This window comes from Labrus bergylta, chromosome 19 (genome assembly GCF_963930695.1).
Source record: "Labrus bergylta chromosome 19, fLabBer1.1, whole genome shotgun sequence".
Taxonomy (NCBI): Eukaryota; Metazoa; Chordata; class Actinopteri; order Labriformes; family Labridae; genus Labrus; species Labrus bergylta.
The window spans coordinates 8435471-8456227 of record NC_089213.1 but is presented as its reverse complement, the minus strand read 5'-3'; the positions used below and the strand labels follow the sequence as shown (position 1 = coordinate 8456227).

General features: G+C 42.8%; 1 protein-coding gene across 2 annotated transcripts; it reads left to right on the top strand.

The window, feature by feature from the left end:
- Positions 1 to 1310: 1310 nt before the first annotated feature.
- Positions 1311 to 20693, top strand: ube2e1 (ubiquitin-conjugating enzyme E2E 1). Of its 2 annotated transcripts, none has more exons than XM_020638654.3 (6): positions 1311 to 1453; positions 2846 to 3055; positions 3305 to 3355; positions 17771 to 17903; positions 18125 to 18272; positions 20067 to 20693. In XM_020638654.3, exons 2-6 carry the CDS (start codon positions 2853 to 2855, stop codon positions 20162 to 20164), a joined length of 633 nt encoding a protein of 210 aa, XP_020494310.2. In that variant the 5' UTR covers positions 1311 to 1453; positions 2846 to 2852; the 3' UTR covers positions 20165 to 20693. The 2 variants fall into 2 exon arrangements, with proteins under 2 accessions (XP_020494310.2, XP_020494309.2); XM_020638653.3 differs by lacking the exon at positions 1311 to 1453 and adding an exon at positions 1556 to 1777.
- The last annotated feature ends 64 nt before the right edge of the window (positions 20694 to 20757 follow it).

The following is a 20757-nucleotide window of genomic DNA, read 5'->3' as shown; positions in this document are numbered from 1 at the left end:
CAATTCTTCGGCGTCACCCTCTCACACAGACTCTGTTCAAAGACAAGAACGAGATGAATGTAGATGACAATGTCAGGGACGCCTGTCTGCTGCTGGACCAACACTTCCGGCGAGAGGAGGCACGCGCCCAGCGACAGCGTCAAGTTCACGTGAATCACCGGATACAGGCCTGTTGAGCCCTGACAAAATAAAAGCACCAAACCTCGAGGGGGGGGGGGGGGCTAAGAATCAGCGACTAGAAGTATAAAATAACCACATACAAGACCTCAGACAAGTATGAAACATGCTAAATGAAAACACAGAGAGCCTCAATAAAAACAAGGAGACAGGCATCAACGACAAATAAAGATCTGAAACAACCGCAAACATACACAAACCATTCTTAAAGATAACAAACAATTCAAAACAATTTTAAAAAGAAGCAAAACAACTTAAGGGAAACTCTAAGCTTATGTTTAATGCAACCCCCTGTGGCTGTGGCTCAGTTGGTAGAGTTGTTGCCTTTCAAGCAGAAGGGCAAGGGTTCAATCCCCAGCCGAGCAACATGTCTGATGTGTTCTTGGGCACGACACTTAACCCCACATTACTCCCGCTGCTTCAGTGGAGGTGTATGAATTGATTAGTGTTGTACTTACTCTCTGATGATCACTTTGGATAAAAGCATCTGCTAAGCAAATTGTAATTATAACCCGGATTGTCTTTTTTAAAAGGGGCGTATAGGGGGATCCGATCAGCCTACATAGAGTCTCCTGAGATAGTATTAAATGCCCATTGCATCACTCAGTAGCACTTTTGACATGTTTTTTTTTTATATATATATAAATAGGCCGAAATTAAATTGTTTCAGAAAATTCAATTAGGAGACTTTTTCCAAATTAGTTTATTTTTTAGTTTCAGTTTTCAAACACAAGTAACAAAATCTATGACTTTGAAAAACTTGAGTGTGAGCCAAGTCATTAGTATCGGGATTACAGACGGATTTGCATTCAGGCACAGGCAAGATCTTCTAAGATTTTCCGCATTTCTTTGCTTTAAACAACAACCAAAAATACACGCTGCGATTTTTTTTATTTTTATTATTATTATTATTTTTGTGACTTGTCCGGTCATAAAAAGCTACCTTATAAATTAAAGATGTGGCATACCTTGCGTTGTTGATCTTGTGTTACCTTTTCTTCTACTTTTAGTTTTGTGAGTGGTAAACACTTTTATAATGTTACATAATAGGCTTTCCTTGTGTTTGCTTCTAATGCTAAACTTCAGCGTTATTAACCTTTCTCTTATCTTTTCGCGTCTTCATCGAAACGACAGGTCTGCCTATCGGTGCTTTTATTTCTTAGATGATGACCGGAAGTTGTGTTTCTCCTCGTCGTCGCTGTCTTGACACACTGGTGCGTCCAGGCGGCGGAGGGAGGCACACACACACATAAGCTGTGCACACACACAAAGAAAGGTATCAAATACTCAATATTTGTATTACAGCGCATACTATTACACGCTTCAATGCTATATGTGTCTTTTAGATGGCGTGTTCGGGGGGCGGGGGGGGACCGTGAATGCATCCGTGTTGCCTTCAAAGGAGAATTTTTTAGGAGTCGGTCCATCCTGTGACTGGCTGCACTGAGATCAGCTGCATGTCGACGGATATATCGCTTTTTTTTAAAAACGCGTGGAATCCCTTTAAGCAACAAAACGGCGTGTTGTGTTTGTTTTGCATTGCGTTTCAAAGCGTCGGATACGTGTTGACATGGCCGGAGGTGTTCGCTGACTTGTTCAGGTGAAAGTTTCATTCGCCTGGAAATTGTTGAGGTGTTTTTTTTGTTGTTTTTTTCTGTAAGTGTTCGAGGCTCTCTCTCTCTCTCTCCCACCGCCGCCGCCGCCGCCGACTGCGACATCGCCCCGTCGATGTGTTTCTGCTTTTCCAGTCCCGACCTCTTCGCCTCGATCCGGAGCAGAGGTCTGGCGTGTCGTGTCCCCCCCCTCCACCACCCCCCTCCCGGTGGTGTCAGGCAGAACTAGGCCTTTAGCCGAACTATTTCACCAAATCGCTTCCTTTGTCGCAGCTCGGCAAGGCTAAAAATAACGCCCGACTGCAAGAAACATCAGCCGAGGTCAGAATTCAGCGTCAGTGAAAGAAGGAGGAAACGCTCCGGAGATAAGACGGATACTTTAATAACATCCACACATCGGGAGGGGGGGGGGGGATTTACACTGATGGATCCAGTTGACCCGGGTCAACGTCAGGTCCAGGCCTGTGTAGTTAAACCGACGGAAGCGTTTATGGAGTCCCGGGCTGCATCGGGGGGGGATTTATGGTCACAGCACTGAAGTCGTTAACATTAACAGATAAGAGTCCGCAAGACTCCCTTTGAGAAATCTCAAATTGAAGGTTCAATCGCTTAATCGGCATCAAATTCAACGTTATGAAACAAGACATGTGATTGGAAATGTATCCGTGAGGACTTGCTGTTTAATTCGGCATGCAGCTTTACCATCAGACAGTTGTACAGTTGACAAAATCTCGAAATCAAATTGGGTTCGAACAAGTAATAGACGCTCAAAAAGATTTATAGGAGGAAACGAGGGAATAACAGCATTTTCTATGAAGTATGACTGTATTGGCTGATACCGAATTTGACAGGACACCCTGGAGATTTTTTTTTTTTTTTTTTTTAAAGATGTGAAGTCTTACTCAAGTTGTCATCATCTGCCCTTAAACCAGACTCTTAGCTTTGATTCTTGCTTTTAGAAACGGGGTTATGGCAGTTTTGTGTGTGTGTGTGTGTGTGTGTGTGTGTGTGTGTGTGTGTTCCTTTCTAAATCTTGTGTCTTCCTCCTCCACCAGGCTCGGTATGTCGGATGAAGATTCCCGTGCCAGCACCAGTTCTTCCTCCTCTACATCCTCAAACCATCATCATCATCATCAGCAGCAGCAGCAGCAGTCCCAGCAACAACAACAACAACAACTACAGCAAGACACCATCTCGTCCAAGAAACGTGAAAGCAAAGCCAGCATGAGCAAGACCTCCAAACTCCTCTCTACTAGTGCTAAGAGGTGAGTTCTACCTAAGTTTGAAGTCAGGTGGAGATGTTGTTTTACATTTTACATTTGATTCGAATAAAAATGTGTGATAAGGAGTTATTGAGCGCCCCATCCAATGCACAACAATTTTAGCTATTGAGAACGTTATGGCCTGAAAAAGCGTTTTAAAAAGGTTATTTTACAGAGAAGCTGTTCCTCCTTCAAGTTTTTCATCGGGCTCAGCTTTTGACGTGTTTCCTTTTTTTTATTTGCTTTTCTCAGAATTCAGAAGGAGCTGGCTGACATTACGTTGGATCCGCCGCCAAACTGCAGGTAAGTGGATCAATTTGCCGCGTGGTTCAATTGGGACTTTTTTTTAGAATGCCGTCACAAACAACTGGGCCATTCGATGTGCATTTTGTGTCGTAGTACAGTCGTCGATTTCTCCCCCCCCGCCTCCTTTTAATCCGTTTTAAGGCATTAACGCATGTAGTCCTTCATGCGTCTTGAAAAGCCTCTCTGTGTCTGTGCACAAAGGAAAGTGATCTTCATGCTTCACTGAGTTTGTGTTTGTCAGTCCATCATAAGACGGAGAATATCAAAGTAATGAGAGGCTGAATATTCTGCTTCAGCGGCTCAAAGACGGTGTAAAAGGTTTACCATTCATTACCTTAAGGAACCCGAGTTACAGTGTAATTCAGGACGTTTCTCTTTTTTAACCTGTGCCCTAAGTCCAAAGTAGTGGATTCCGTCCAGTGGACGTCTTCGGTTGACAGACACACAACAGACTGTCATGGCTGCATACATGCCTAATCCAAGTGCGTCCACACAAAGTGCTCGTTTTTCGCCAGGCTCAGATCGTTATTATTATCATGGTGAATGAAAACATCACAGGAAGGATCACAACCGAAAGAGAGACCTTTTATGTTGAAGACTACAATTATATTTTTTAACCATGCAGGGAGTTGCATGTTTACTTTAAAATCTAATCTTTTAAATATAAATGTTTGGGCTTTTTTTCTGCCTTTTGTTTAATAGACAGGACAGTGGATAGAGTTGAAAATCAGAGAGAGAGAGAGTAGGTAAAAAAAACATGTGTAAAGGAGCCACTGGTCGGCATCAAACTCAGGTCAGCTTCAAAACTGGGTGGCATGCTTGAAGGTCTATAGCCTCCGTACATGGAGCGTGTAGAATAGAATAGATTTAACCACTAGTCCACCTGCTAGTACGTTTTTTATTTTTATGTTAGGCATAATGTGTTGGTTTGGATCGAAACATTTAAAACTGCCCCTGAAATCCTCCTGATCTGGTGTTTCACAAATACACCTCAACACAGGAGACTCTCCTGATTGGACACGAGAGGGTGGGGGGGGAAGGGCTCTCCTGAGGGAAGACATGATGTAAAAAGAGCAACGTGGAAAGGGGGGGGCGGATGAAGCAGCAGAGTAAGAGAATCACTATCAACAAAAGAGCAGAGCAGAACATACTGGAGAATATAAAACACAATGCAGAAGTTGAATTCTGTGCAGGGAGATCGCGGCGGTCGTGTGCAGACAGTCTGTGGTCGTGCACCGGTCACAGGTTAGAAACTTCACCCCCTCCCCCTCCTCCCACTCACTCCCAAGTGAATTTCCTGCTGTGTTCTCACATCAGCTCATTCAGGCTCTCTGGGGAGAAAAAATACGAGGGGGCAGGCAGGAGAAACTTCAGATAAAGTCATGGTGAAAAATGTGGTTGTTTGAGTTCACACATGCAGCTCACACTGAAAACCTCAGGAGTTTTGTACAATTGCGAAAGCACTATAACTGATCAAGGCAGCAGTAGACCAGAAACTATCTGAGTCTCACAAATCTGCTAGATTGAAATCCATCCAGTAATCTATTAACAGTCTGACATGCATCACAGTCTGACATGCATCAGGGTGACACACGCTAACTAACTGATAGAGGCAGCAGTAGACCTGCGACTCTTCCTCCTATTCTGAGAGCGGTTACAAAAAAAAGGAGAAGGTCCTTTTTGTGAAAGGAGTTCAGTGTCTTTGAAGAGAGCAGTGTAACTGCTTCGTCTTTTATCTCACTTGTTGACAAAACGGTCCCTCTCTGTAGGGAACCTCTCGGTAATGTTGGCAGACACTTAGAATAACAATCTGAGCCTGTCAGTGACAAAAACAAAAAAAAAAAAACATGCACTTTTAGTGGGCACACTTCAATTGGGGGCATTTGCCTGCAGGGATTATATTGCAGCCATTACATCCTGTTTTGGGCCGAAGCAATCAAGTGGAGTGATCGCAAAACTGCGTGCACCTATTCTTCGTGTGGAGCCCCGATCGGCTCCAGGTTTGAAAACACTCAAATTACCTGCACTTTTCAGTAGGGCGCGACCCATATCTGATATTTGGGTCTGATACCGATATTAGGGAGAGAAAAAATCCGATACAGATACATTTGCCGATATCTTTCAAAGATCGATCTTTGAGCCAGATGGATAAACACATTTGTTACGTTGCCGCTATCAAACACAGATATACTACGAAGAAGAGATAGTAACTGTACGTGCTTCACATGCTTGTTGTAATCCATACAGCGCCCTCTGCTGGTGAAAGAGAACTGCTAGTGTAATACAATGAGACCCTTTTTGACTGACTAATATCTGCGATAAAGTAGCTGATACCGATAGTATATATATAGATATTATCGGCTGGCTGATTTATCGGTCGGGCTCTACTTTTTAAGGTTTATGTCTTGGTTTAACATTTCCTTTTTGACACTTGAAGGAGTTTTAATAACTGAAAGCTGGTCTGCTCATATTCACAGTATGGTTGAGTTATTATATTAAAGTTTTATTAAGATGAAAGTCTTGTGCAGCTGCTTTAAAAGATAAAATGTTTGTTTTTTTTGTTGATATTTTGTTTTATGGGAAAATCATCATTTGTAGAGATCCACTTCGACAATACTGATACAGACATGGAATTTATAAGCTCAAATATGGCATTTGGATACTCAAAGTGAGTCTCTGGTGTTAGTTGCCAGTTCTAGTGCTAGCAGCAGTGCTAACTACAGGTCTTCATGTAGTCCTTTGAAACAACCTGAGACAGTTGACATGTTATAAAACAAATCATCTAAAAGTCCCCTTTCTTTGTTTGCAACATGAAGTCTTACAGAGCTGTGTTTGAAACCAGCCCGGCTTGTTTAGTTAAAAGTCATTACTCAACATGCTGAGTGTTTCTTACAATACATCACACACACCTGATTGTAATGGTTATTACTCACAAATTGTTCCGTTTGTGATTATGTATTGATGGATTATATACTGTGTAATTGGAGTAAAGCTGTTGCAACGCTGCTTTGTTGACACACCCTTTACTACCAGAAGGAGGCAGGAACCAGAGAGGAGGAAGAAAATCAAAGAATGAGGAAGAAAATGAAAGAGAATGAGGAAGACGGGAAGTACAGTTTGAAGCCTTTTTTGAAACATGTCGGGTCTCTGGAGGTCATGACATGTTTGTTGGCGGTAAAGCTGGTGAGGTGTGTGTCTGAACTACAGAGCTTAAGACGATCTGGTTGCATTGCAGCGAGCTCAAAACCAACGAGTTATGCAGCAGAGACTTTAAACTTGACTTCAGTCTTTGTGTGTGTGAGCTATAAATCTAAACTCAAGGACAATTTGCCCCCGATCCCCCTGTGGTGTCATGGATTAACTCCTCACACTGAAGCCTGCTGGAGGCTCAGTAACAAAAATGACTTGATTAATGCAGGATTGTTGACATGAGATTTAATTTTGAAGAGTTGACTTGATGGATTTATTCAGATTTTAGAACCATGTTGGTTCACTCTACATCAGATGAAACAGAAACTCAGAAAGCCGGCAGGTTTCAGTCCAATGGAGACACGTCCAACTTCAATGGCAACGTTGCCAAATCCAATTTGAGTTTCAAGCTAATCGGAGTTGAGTTTGAGACAGTGGAGATCAGGGATGTGTGCTTTTAGTTGACTCAATGGTTAAATGTCATCACCCTGGCTAGTCAGTTTGTCTGCCTTTAAAACCCCGTACCAACTATCAATCAATCAATCAATCAATTAATCAAGTTTTATTTGTATAGCGTCAACTCATAACTAGGACTACGAGATTAGTCGCATCAGAACATCTCTACTTGAGACATCTCTTTCTCCAGTTTCAAATTGGTTAAGATTTAGAGTCACAAAGTCTAAAGCAGAGGTTCCCAAACGGTTTTCCGTACTTGTATAAAATCCGAGCCCCCCTAAGGACCCACATGAATTAGGGGTTACATTGCTGTCATAAATAAACCTGGATTTGAATTGAATGGATACGATCCCAACAGAATAGGCCTGAACATCTTAACAAAAGACCTTTGAATAAACTATCCAGCAAGTGGGTTATCGCAATTTTAATTAATATGGTCAATTCTAATTTTGATCACCTCATCTTTCAATTGTTTTAACTTTATGTGAGAAACAGGAGAAGAGAAATCGTAACGACACGAGAACATCCGCACCGTGTCCTGATGGTGCTTGCACACCATGCACAAAACTCCTGAAAACTTCCTGAAAATTTCAGGTTGAGCTACACATGTGAACACAAACACCTCGATCTTTCTCCCCGACTTTACACAGAATTTTTCCTGCCATCCCCCAAGTAAATTTTTCGTGTGAAGTCGGGATGAACTGATGTGAGAATGGATCTCCTGCAGAAAGATTTTTTTATAGTCTCTTGAAGAGACAATGCTGCATTGGTTGGTTAAAGGATGTTTATATTGCTCCCTATCCCTCTTCCTGCATTTTATCCCATCTCTCCCCCTATCCCCTTCCAAGCCCGGCGCAGTCTAGGCCTGTGAAGGCTGTTTCGTCATGAGCCGGAGATCCGGCCGAAGATTTCTGCCTTTTAATAAGTCAGTTTTTTCTTAACTTTTGCTGCTTTGGTAAAGTGCTCATGATGGATAGGCCGGATCTTTGTAATATAGCAATAAGTCAGGTCTTTTACCTGCTTTTTGTAACATAACAATGAGTAAGGTCTTTTTACCTGCTCTTTTGTAATGTTAACAGACAAAGATTAAGGTATTTTACCTGCTTTTTGTAAAGTGTCTCGAGATAATACTTGTTATGAGTTGACGCTATACTTCATTTATATTATACTTATATTTTCTGTGCACGAAGCGTTAATATGAAAGCAAGAAAATGTCAACATAGGGCTCAACTCTGTTGCTTCGTTTGCCACTTCTGCGTTGTCTTTTTTACGTCATGTCTTGCCTCCGACAGTCCCCCCCTCTGTCGTCCAACAGGGACAGGCCCCCCTCTGTTTGGGACATGTGTGAACAACCAACTCAGGAAGTCTTCAGGGGCTGCCTGTCTGAAATTTTCTAGAAATGTTCAAGAATGTCGCTTTAGTGATCTGTGCTAATGTACAAATGTTTGTTTAGGAGGAGACACTGTTCTCACCTGACCACATCAAGTGAAGGAAAGGAGAGCTTCACAGTTGACATAAACGCCTCCTCGCGTTTGTCAAGTGGCCGCCGCACCCTGACTGATTTATCTCTCTGTGTGAGCGTGGAGGAAGGACCTCATCTCTTCATGTTGTTCTCTTCTAAACCCTCCATTCAACAGCACGTGCAGAGAGGGGGTTATTTTTTTTACTGGATTTTTTTGGTCCTTTCTGCTTCATTTAGCACAGAATCTGCTCATTAGGCTATGAATGGAGCCGGCCTGCTTCGCTTTGCAGATGCTGTTTAATGGATTACACATCGATGAGTCAGTCGGTTTGTCGTCTCATTCCTCTTGGGCTTCTTTTTCGCTCTTATAAAAGACACTGACTGATGAAGAGAAGACGTAACCTGACTAGTTTCCATTATCATCAGCGCCTCTCTGGGAGCAAACTTTGTTTTATGAGCACTAAAAGCCAAAGAGTCTTTCATCTGTCATTTATCAAAATCTAATTATACTCCTCACAGGGAATGCCGAGCAGGGCGCTCTCTTTTTTTATTTCCTCACTGCCTGTTGCCACTCAAGTGTGAACTGCAGACATCACAGGCCTGCCTCACCCACTCCCTCCCCTCAATCCCCCCCACCTCTAACACGGTGTTTCTTTTATTCACCGTCTTTTATTCCTTTTTGCTCTCGACAAGCCATTTTATTTATTACCGACACTTAATTCTCACTCTGCCTCACTGTCGTTCACTATATCCCGTCCTCGGGTGTTGCCTTCGGGTGTAAGACGGATTCCTGACATTCCAGTGTCGGGGTCATGACAGCAAAGGAAAGTGAGACGCTGTTTACAGTACGGGGCAATTAGTGCTAAGTAGGGTTGGACGGATATGTTGACTTAAGACCATTATTGCTGTCCTAAGACTTAATAAGGGCTGATTGATATAACAAGAGATGTGATGAGGACAAATATTGATTCATATAGATATTTACCAGGATATATAATTCAATAATGCTGCCAGTTGGAGAATTAACTTCATAAAGCCTCCGGGGGACAGGTGTTGAGAACTAGCATGTATGCGAAAACACTTACACAACCCATTCAGTGTAACTGTGATGTCCATGTAAAATAAAGTCTTTATAATAAAGAAGGAAGCCACAAGAAAAAGAGGGTTTGACAATGCGTATTGGTGTTTCTCTGATTGTCCTCTATGGATTCTTTAAGTGTTATCCACGTTTTCTCATCACAAAACAAACACAAAGTAGGGATGCGCATTTAGTCGACTAAACGATTAAATGATGTCACCAGGGTTATATTATATAGGAATATTTTGGCCCCAGTGCCAGCCAAATGTTGTGCTCCAACCTGTCACTATCCGAGGATGTGTCTAAAGATTGGCTGTACCTCCGGTTAAGGCTACTCTCCCAGCTCTACAACCAGGATGTAAACAAGCACAGTGAACAGATAGCATGTTGTAGGAGCAGTGTGATTTGGCAGTGTTCTTATTTAGAAAATGGAGATGGAGTTGTATGTTGGCTGTGTCCGGTCAAGGTGGCTTATATTGACCGGAGCAATGCGTAACCCCATTTAGCATTGGCATGTGGATGTTAGGCTGCAGCGAGGACCGAAGGCTAGAAGTGCTAACGTTGGCCGCCACCCTGCAAACCAAATTACATTGTTTACCCGCTGACAATTTTGAATAAAATGTGCTGAATTGTGACTGTTTTCTTATCTTTAGAGTTGGTTAAACCAAATTTCCATTTAACAGACTATTAGTCGGCTGGGAACATCCCTTAGTTTCTCCAGTGGTCCCTGATGGACACAGGATGTCCACGAGCAGCAATGGCACTGACATCCTGTTACCCACTTTTGTCTGGGAGTTGTTTTTCACTGTTGCTTTTGTTCCCATCAGTTTACCTTTTTTTAACATGATAGAAGACACTCTGTCAGTTTGTTCACCATTCACGCTCAATGAATGCTTCATGTGCAAGTCAAATCGGACGTTGCGTTGTTACTATTTCTGTTGTGGGATAAGCTGGTAAATCTATCTAGATTGACTACATTTATTCAAATCCTTATCACCCGTTTCTTAACGAAATACCCTATCCACATGGTTTCATCACCCAGCCCTAGCTTGTATCATTTGGAAATCATTAAGTTGATGTGTTTTGTAATATCTCTGAGTGAATGTGTGTTGGGTGTGACTCTGCCAGGCCTGGTGTGAACCATCTGAGCTGCATGTGATCCCTCTGTTCAGTAGCTGGTGTTGGCAGCGGTCTCTCCACACACACACACACACACACACACACACACACACACACACACACACACACACACACACACACACACACACACACACACACACACACACACACACACACACACACACACACACACACACACACACACACACACACACACACACACACACACACACCTCTGCAGTGTGTGTTACCATGCTGCTTGGGTGAGATTACCGAGGGTTTCTCAACAGCCTCTTCGTATCTATAAAAAGCCTCGTCCCTGGAGAGGAAGTGGCTGGGCCTGTATGCCGTCGTCCTTGCTTCTAAAAACCCTGAAAGCAGTCAAGTTTAGAGAAGTTTCCTGTCTTTATGCCTGGCTTCAAAAAGGAAGTAGATGTTTCATTTTATCTGCAATCGGCTGCAGGTAATTTTAAAAACCACAACTGAGTATCTCAAACCTGAAAGTTGGTTTCAACTTAATGGACCTAGCTCAGATGATAATTTCACGACAAAAACTTATTTGCATGAATATCATGGCTCCTCCAGCTGATCTCTAAAAAAAACTTCATCAGCACATCATGTCAGCACCTGTTGTAGTTAGTGTATTGTCTTTATTTTTGTACAACAGGAAGTGGCGGCGCATCGTCTGTCTTAATATGCAAAGAATGTAGTCAACTGATGATTTCAGTTTGAAGCCGAAACTCTCATCCATGGAAAGTTAAATGAGTCCTGTGTTCATTACGTGTCCTTTCACCATTCCTCATCTAGTCTGATAATCCGGTTCACACAGCGCTGCAGGAGCCACATTTGTCAACAGAGCTGTCAATCATTGTTTCAACCGTTGTTATAACCTCGAGAGGTGGTTTAAGAAAGATTTATTTTGATTTCATAGTTTGAGTCATGTCCCATGTGCTAAAGGTCACATCTGATCCTCCTCTTCAACCACTTTAAACAAGTCTCAGAGCTCTTCAAAACATGTGTGTGAAGTTTCTTGTTATAAATCTGCTCTGATCTTGTATTTGATCATGTCTATAAACCCCTTTAGTTCAGCCCTGCTCAGAACAGGCTGTTTCTGTGTCTGTACCTTTAAATGTAAATGAGCTGTGTCTGACCACGCCCCCTCTCTGGAAGGGGATTTGGCTTGAGCTGTCTCGCTCCATGTCCTATTGTTTTACGATGAGAACTCAGACAAACACCTAGCTGTGGGAGTGTCACTCACCTGGGGGAGGGGTTACTGCCCTTTGTGATGTCATGAAGGGAAAATCTCCAAACGGCCTGTTTGAGCACACATTTTCTGAAAAGTGGAGCAGGAAAGATACGGAGAGGATGGACTTTTCTCATAAATTGAGGGCGTTGTAGACAGACTAGGGACACAAATTAATATTGGAAAACATGTTAAAGTGTATTATGCATTACATGTGACCTTTAATATGGTATATGACCTATGCTGCAGCCAGTCACCAGAGGGGGGGCTCAGAAAGTTTCTCTACTTTTTAGCTGTTGTCATACATACAGTCTATGCTTGACTGGCTTTAGTGGTATCTCTACTCCTTAATTTGTTTTAGCGATGTCGTTATACACACAGAGCAGCAGCAGCAGCCTGTAAACCGTACAGTCACACAATTACCCTCCAGTGTTCGCCTTCATGAGGTTTTTACAGACAGCCGAATTGTCGTCAGAGGTCTCCTCCTCTCCAGAAAGAAGGCTTTGTGATTATAAAAACACAGACACGTGGTATTCTTATTCCCCTAATAATAACAAAATGATCCGTTTTGGTTTTTATTGCATCTCGCTTTTCTCTGTTCAATAATGAAAACTGCAGCTGCCGGGTGTTTCTGATGGGGCTTAAATGAAGTGATGAAGTTTAATGAATAAAAACAGATTGAATTTGATTGTTTAATTAGGCATTTTGAATATATGTACCTCTGATTTGTCTGCATCAGTATCAGAATAAGTTTTCCTAAGTTTGGCATGATTTTGATTTCTCTATTTTTGCTCAGCGGCGGATAAATAAAGAAACAGGACATAAAAACATCCTTTGATGCAGGAATGTCAATATATTCATCCCTCTCTGACTTTATGAAGCACAGGAAGGCTGATTGCTGTTGTATTAAATTGATGAGTGGGAGGTTGAGGAGGTGTGTGTGTGTGTGTGTGTTGCTGCATGGAGGCTCTTCTGCTCTCAAGTGAAGTGGACTCATCATGTCGTCTCAGTCAGGCAGCTTATTACGGTGTTTCTTTCTCGTCATCACAACTGCTGAGAGTGGAGACTGAAAATGAAGCCCGGTGTGTGCAGATGGCAGAGAGTGTGTATTAAGGTCTACTATGAAGTGCGAGACTCGCACACAGGATGCAGAGAAAACACATTCATAAAAACTCGAGTGATAACAACAGTGCGTCACACAGAACTGAAAGTCAAACAGGAACAACATCTTTCTGTCTCTCTCCCCGCCGCAGCTGCAGCTAAAGGTTTTATCTTTTGAATCGTCTGACTTATTTCCATCCGTGCATACTCAAAGATGAACTGATTAGATTTAAAAGATTAGATAGGTCACTGCAGTCCCTACAAAATCAACATTTTGGGGCATATTCAAAGTTGACCTATTATCCTGATCCACATTTTAAAAACTCACAGATCATATCATGTTTACAAATCAAGCCAACGATCTCTGTTGATCGAGAAAGGCGGAAAAAAATCAAGTAAATGATCCAGTAGGACACATCCAGCACTTTGTCGAGCTCCCTCTTTTCATCGTTCCTCGTCCATGCCTACGCGAGCGAGAGAAAGAAAAATAGAATCTGGACATCGTGGTACAAATGTTGCGTCGTGCTGCTTCACAATGCGTCGCTCGCGGGTTGGAAGGACACGCCTTTAGGAAACGATGGAATCAAGCTGACTTTGACGCTAAAACATGCTCGCGTCACACTGTTAGCATGACTTCCTGCATGGTTCACTATCAAGGAGAACAACCAGTTTGTGCAGATTTTGACTTTGTATTTAACACCAAACCGAGGTTTAAAGGCTCTGTCAGGGTTTCTGTTAATACAGCATGTAATAAGAACTTTGATCACTTTTGAAGGAATATGACAATGTGCACAGTTGCATAAAAAAAGGATCGTGTTACATCACACTAAAAGTGAGAATTATTTTTTCTTACACTCGACGTTGGAAAACCTACAAAAATCCAACTATTTTCTACTCTGGATGTACAAATACTTCGCTTTTTTTAGTGTTGTTTTAGGGTAAAAACGTGTGAACAAATGTTTCTGCTGCAGATACATTTTGTCCGCTAACAAAGCTGCTCTCCCCGTGCAGCTGGAGTCATCTTTTGGTAAATCACAGCGTTCTTGTTTGAAGGTTAAGGGCTTAAATTAAATGGCTGAAAGGTCAGCACGCTTCCCCTCAGTGTGTGTACACATACACACAGATCGCAGAAGAACCCCCCCCCACCCCCCCCGATAGAGAAGTGAATGACAAACAATGATAGCGTGGCGTATTCCTGCCTCACACAAAGCACTGGGAGGTCTTTTGTGTGGAGGCGGGCAGGCGGGCGGGGAGGAAGCCCGGCGTTCTCTGTGGCTCATCTGTGGCTCATCTGTGGATGTGAGACGCCTCTGTTGTCAGGCAACAGAAACCCCAGTTGGTTGGTTGATTCAGGGGGAAACGATACGATATCTATTCCCAGCACAGCGGGGGGGGGTGTTAGGTCTTGAGGACTGAGGTCTTGTGGTGTGACCAGTATATTAGCAGTCCCATCCTCGGCCGGGGTTCCCCACAGGAACGCTGGTGACAGAATTTTGAAAAGCTGCATTCCTCTTCTTTGTACAGGGGGTTGTTTCTTTTTATTGATTTAACATGTTCATAGCACTCTATTGTTTTCTATTGTCAATCTGGATATTTTAATGGCAAAGTTTTGGGCAATCTTTTATCGTTAAATCCAGTCATTTTAAACTCAGGCCCCATTTTTATTTTTTCACATATTTTGAGGTCCAAACGAAAGTGAATGAAAAGTTTTTGAATTGATCCAGCAGGCAGCTATGAAAGAGACTACAACGGCTATAACATCTCCATTGGGGGGAAATGTGTGTATTTAAAGGTCACATATTATCCTCCTTTTCAACCAGTTTAATTAAGTCTCAGAGCTCCTCAAAACATGTGTATGAAGTTTCTTGTTCTAAATCCACTCTGATCCTTTATTTGTTCATGTCTATAAACCCCTCTATTTCAGCCCTGCTCAGAACAGGCTGTTTCTGTGTCTGTACCTTTAAATGCAAATGAGTTGTTTCTGACCACGCCCCCTCTCTGGAAAGACTTGGGTGGATCGGGCTTTCTCCGTGCCCTATTGTTTACGGTGAGAAGGCAGACTCAGAGGGCAGAACAAACACCTAGCTGTGGGAGTGTCACCCACCTGGGGGAGGGGTTACTGCCCTTTGTGACGTCATGAAGGGAGAATCTCCAAACGGCCTGTTTGAGCACACATTTTCTGAAAAGTGGAGCAGGCAAAAGACGGAGAGGATGGACTTTTTTATTAACTGTGGGATTTGTAGACAGATAAGGGACACATGTTTGTGTTTGAAAAAACATGGTCAGATGTATTTTGCATAATATGTGACCTTGTTTGTATTTGTCACCAGAACGCTCAAATCGTTATTCAAAGTAGCTGCATCTCTGCAGAAATGAGTATGAAAGAGTGAGATCAGTTTAAAAAAAACAACTCAGAAGCAGCTGTTACATCACCCTCTTTGAAGCCACCACACTCCATTATTTGACATTACAGGAGTTGCTTGTCTACCTGTGAACGTGAGACAAACTGTTTGAATGATTGAAGTTACAGAAATAAACCAAATGATCCAAGAAACCATAGAGCGGCTACTCCCTCTTTCTGAAAGGTGTGAAAAATGCTTCAGGTAATGAAGTCCTGTGGTCTCGAAGAGAGAGCTGTAATAGCTGTTTCTGTTTTTTGTTTTTTTTTAAAAGCATGTGTATTTTAGGGAATCCTTTTTGGCATATTATCAGACTGAAGTGTCAGAGTCTGTCAGTGGCACTAACAAGCACTGTTAGAGTGTGTACACAGATTTCACACATTTCTCCAAGGATTAGATTTGCAGCCATTACAGCCTCCCAGTAGTTAGTGGACAAAGTAGTTTATTTAAACACCTTTTCAAAGGAAGAATGCAAACTGGGCTGTTTCAGGCAGCTGGATGAAACATCTACTGGAGCTAGGGATGTAAAGATTCACTCGACTCACGATACGATTCATGATACTGGGTTCACGATACGATTCTCATACGATTTATTTTACAAAATGAGACTGAAGACAAATTACGAGATGACTGAAAAAGATTCCTTTAATTTTTTTCTTCATGAAAACAACAATGCACCTCGTAATCTCTTTGGCTCTTGCGCTTGTTTGGGCGAGCGGGGCGGCAAACCCGCTTGTTGGCATGGTTTTGCCTCCGAAGCTGCCATGACAACGCCTGCTTGTTACAACCAACCGCCTCGGCTCTACAGCTGCTGACGCTCACAATAATTACTGCGTTTCATTTTTCAGAGTACCGAAGTGAACCTTGACACCTTTTGAGTCGATTTTTAACTGCCTCACGATTAATCTTTACTTCCCTTTCTGGAGCAACAACTAATCTTGATGACGGTTTTAAACATTGTATTGGGGGGGAGATAGGTTCCTGACCGTTCTGTTTTGTGTACATCGGCCTCTGTGTGCCCCCCTCTGCTGTCCTTCAGTCTAAATAAAGAGGAAGCAGAATGTAGCGTCTGCCTCTTAAAGTGAGGCAACCCTCACTCCTTACGATCACACAACGAGGCTCTGTGCAGAGAAACTGCTGCTGCAAAATCAGCATCATCACATTCATGCATTAAATGTATCCTGGAATCAGTGCGCCTGAATGATAGGTCGTTTATTTGTCTTAAAGGAATGCTGCACACTTTATTCTGCAAACCTGTTTTTTATTTTGATCTGACAATCGCAGCTTTAAGAGCACTTCCTTCCTTCCTTCCTTCCTTGAAACTGAAAAGGCAAAGTGGAGAGCGTCCTTTTGGAGTGCTTCATCAAGCAGTCAATGACGTGAAAACATCTCCAGCATTACTTTAACGCTGTGACTGAAGCTGCTGTTGACTTTCTGCGTCGCTGCTGTCGTTAAAATCCAGGCTCTCGTGGTCGTATTTTTATCTCCACGGGCAAATAAAGTCCTGTTGATCTTTTTATTTTTATCGCTTCCCACTCTGTTGGCACAGTGACTCACACGGGAGAGTGCGCTGTGTTGTTTTACTGAATTACCAATCAGAAGATAAGGGATAGATTTCTGGCTTCTAAACATTGTGAACATGGTAATTATTAGAGCTGTTTATTTTAAGTCATCTAGAAGAATGGAGCTGCAGCGACAGCAGAAATAACCTCAGCTCAAAGAAGAGAAACAATCTGAACACAGAGGTTAAAGAGGTCAAAGGCTTTCTTTGAAGCTTTTTGTGCTTTTATTGTATAGACAGTAGAGTGGATAGAGTCATAAATCAGCCAGAGAGAGAGAGAGAGAGAGAGAGAGTGGGGGATGACATGTGGTAAAGGAGCCTCAGGTTTAGAGTCTCGATGGTTAAAAGTAAAAGAAAAAAAAAGTTTTTGAATTGCTCGTGTAGATTCCTTCGGCCTGCAGCTGAGAAACAGGCTGTGGTGACTGTAATGTAATGCTTGTAGGCAAACGTACCGAAACCAAATCATGCCAGGCTCTGATTATTATTGTAAAGGTTAGAAGGTGACATTACAGAAAGGATCCCTACAGACACAGACCTTTTTTTATCAACTTGTTCTAAACAGTCTCTTTCTTCACAGCTGGTGTCAGACCTTTGATAACCACTGGATAGATGACGATATACAGATTCATAAGATGGAAAAGAAAACGTTCAATTTCAAATTAGACTAGAAAAAGTGTGTGCTACATGTCAACCCCCTGACACCAATAAAATACACTTCTTCTTGTAAATGACGGTGGCTGAAGATGTTTTTTTTTTCTGTCTATCTAATGTTAATCAAGAGCGATGTCTGTTGTGACCTGACAGTGCCGGTCCTAAAGGAGACAACATCTATGAGTGGAGGTCGACCATCCTGGGCCCTCCAGGCTCCGTGTACGAGGGAGGGGTCTTCTTCCTGGACATCGCCTTCACACCAGACTACCCCTTCAAACCCCCCAAGGTGAGGTCTGCACAGCTGTTAACCCCCCCCCCCCTCAGTCTTTCTGTAAACCATGGCACTAATACAGGAGCTCCTTTTTTCAAGAAGATGCTGCTGTTCATGTTTATCCACTAGAGGGCGCCTTTGCACTTTGTAATGCAGCACATACCTCCTAGCTGAAATGTTAGAGCCTCATACATATAGATATATTTTTCGTCTTTGTTTTGTGTGTGTGTGTTCAGGTGACGTTTCGCACGAGGATCTACCACTGTAACATCAACAGCCAGGGGGTGATCTGCCTGGACATCCTGAAGGACAACTGGAGTCCTGCTCTCACCATCTCCAAGGTCCTGCTGTCCATCTGCTCCCTGCTCACTGACTGCAACCCTGGTGAGAGCTGCAACACACACACACACACACACACACACACACACACACACACACACAGGACTTTCCTGATATTTGCAGGAGGAGCTGTACGTGTGAACGCAAAAAGGGAACTATTTCTAAAGCCTGGAGTGTTGAGGAATATGTTGTATGTGTCTCCACATCTGGACTACTGGTAGTTTCCGATTAAAGTCGGACTTTTCTGTTACTTTTGGGACCAACTCAACTTTTCAACACTTGAAAATATTTTACAGGTCTTTAATTTTGAAGGTGTTTCAGTTTCTATTCATATAGATAAAACGTAACATCTCTGCAATGCAGCGCTGCAGAAACATTTCTATCGCAGAGTCCTCGGGGACTTAAATAACAACCAATAAATGTTAAATATAGTTCTCTAAAAGCAAAGCTTACAGGGTTTGTTTAAGCTCCTATGTAGTGCGGTTAATTCTTTCTTGCCCTTTAATGTCTCCTGGGCAGTAACCCCTCTCAGACCTCTGCTGTTAGAGGAGAGGATGCAGAGCTCTGATACAGGCAGCCCCTCATGAATTATACGACTTCACTTAGAGGATTTTGAGGTTGAGTTCATTAAATCTACTCCTGCCGTCCGCTCGTATTACACCGCCTTATAGCCTTATATCTGCAGATTAAGCCCCTCCCACTTTTTCTAAATCCAGATTGAAGACAGAAGGTGGGAAGGTGTTTGTGTTCAGGCTGTCGGAGGAACACCCTTCAGAGAACATATATATTTTGTTCTTACAGGAAATGAATGTAGCATTGTGGTTTAATGGCATAGAAGCATGACAACAAGGTTTTTTAATTAGGGAGGGGAAGTCATCGTCTTCTTTATGGTGAAGGTTTCTTTAGTTTTTACTGTACTGTCACAGATCTCCTCACCCTCGCATATTTTTAACAGCTTCTGAACACTTAAAGCGCCACACCAGTCCCATCCCTGTGTTATAGCTGCAGTCGGCAACAGTGGCAATGCACTAACTTCTTTTGAGCAGGCAGAAACCTCGAGCAGAATCAAACTCAATAGTTTACAGCCAACTGGCTTCGACTGGCTGGCTGGGCAGGGAAAAGTGTGGTGGAGGGAGAGAGAAATGGAGACAGAGCGACAGGGACAAAAATAACAACAGATAAAGCCAGGGATCTACTTTCTTGTGTTAAGTTAAGAAAACACTCAGAAAACAGTCCAAATTAAGCACAATGAGTTCTACACGGCTAAAAGTATGATCACAACATCAGCAGGTAAACAGTGACAAAATTGTTTTGATGGGGCTAACATTAGCTTAGCAGTGCTAGCACCCCCTGCATTAGGCCCTCCCTGCAGGTTGGCGTCTACATGCCTGTGTTGAAACTGGTTGCATATTGCAATGGCGAGTGGTTATATGCCACGTTTAACCTGACACAGCCTGTACTACCCGTACTTTATTTCTTTTTTCTAAAACAAAATACAGCCATACCGTTCTATGCTGGTTTACATCCCGGTAGTAGAGCATTATGGCAGTAGCCATCAACAGGAGCTAGAGCTCCGCCTGGTGAAGGCAGGCAGGCGGCTGAGACTCAACATTTGACTGCCACTGGGGTTCTAGATCCATGAGAGAGTATATATCAGTTTAACCTTCTAGTTATTCTGTTGTCGGCTAACTAAGGTCACACCTAAAATTGTATTGATGTTGAGTTTTCAGAGCTGCTGTCAGAGGAAGAAAAGTAACATCCAGGAACACCTTTAAAAGTGTAAAGAAACAAACGTACAGTAACGCTGATGTTTTACGTGTTTCTGTGTGTGTGTTTCAGCTGACCCTCTGGTTGGAAGCATCGCCACACAGTACACAACAAACAGACCCGAACACGACAGGATAGCCAAACAGTGGACCAAACGCTACGCTACATAATCACCTGAGGAGGAGCTGCTGCTGCTGGTTGGGCGACCGGAGGATGTGGGCGAGGGGTTAATTTGGAGAGGGGGCGTGACTCTCAGAGGGAAGAGTGAGGTGATGGGGGGGAAGGGGGGGGGGGGGGTTAGGTAGAGGGGCGGGGGGATTTTTATCTGGGAATTGAAGAAGTCTTAACTCCTGACATTTTTGTTGTTTATTGTATTTTTTAAGTTATCTGCGGCCCAACTATAATCAAACCTGGCAATAATGCATTTTGTGTTTTCTCTTTGAAGTTTTAGCTTGTGCTTGAAGATGGACATTACTACTAAACTGCTAGATGAAAACGTGTCACAGCATGATGCCCAGTCGGTGTAAATTCTCACATGTATCGGTTGCAGTTGGTGTTTGCTTCCCCCTCCAGACTCCCGCTCTTTGAAAAAGCTGTAGACATGTTTAGATATGGATGGATATTGGTTGTGATTTGTGTTCTGTACTGATGAAAAGCTGTTTCTGTTTCTCCCTTAAGAATAAAACATGACCAACTGAAGCACCCGGCTCTTGTTTGATCACCTGTTTAAATGTCTGGGATCATCTTCAGGAGAACAAAGGGA

What these genes read in the sequence shown, in the direction of transcription:
- ube2e1 (XM_020638653.3), top strand. Translation starts at nt 1,635, where the DNA reads ATGTCGACGGATATATCGCTTTTTTTTAAAAACGCGTGGAATCCCTTT. An exon ending in CTCTCTACTAGTGCTAAGAG is followed by an intron (nt 3,056 to 3,304) that starts GTGAGTTCTACC and finishes TGCTTTTCTCAG; the next exon opens with AATTCAGAAGGAGCTGGCTG. An exon ending in GATCCGCCGCCAAACTGCAG is followed by an intron (nt 3,356 to 17,770) that starts GTAAGTGGATCA and finishes GTGACCTGACAG; the next exon opens with TGCCGGTCCTAAAGGAGACA.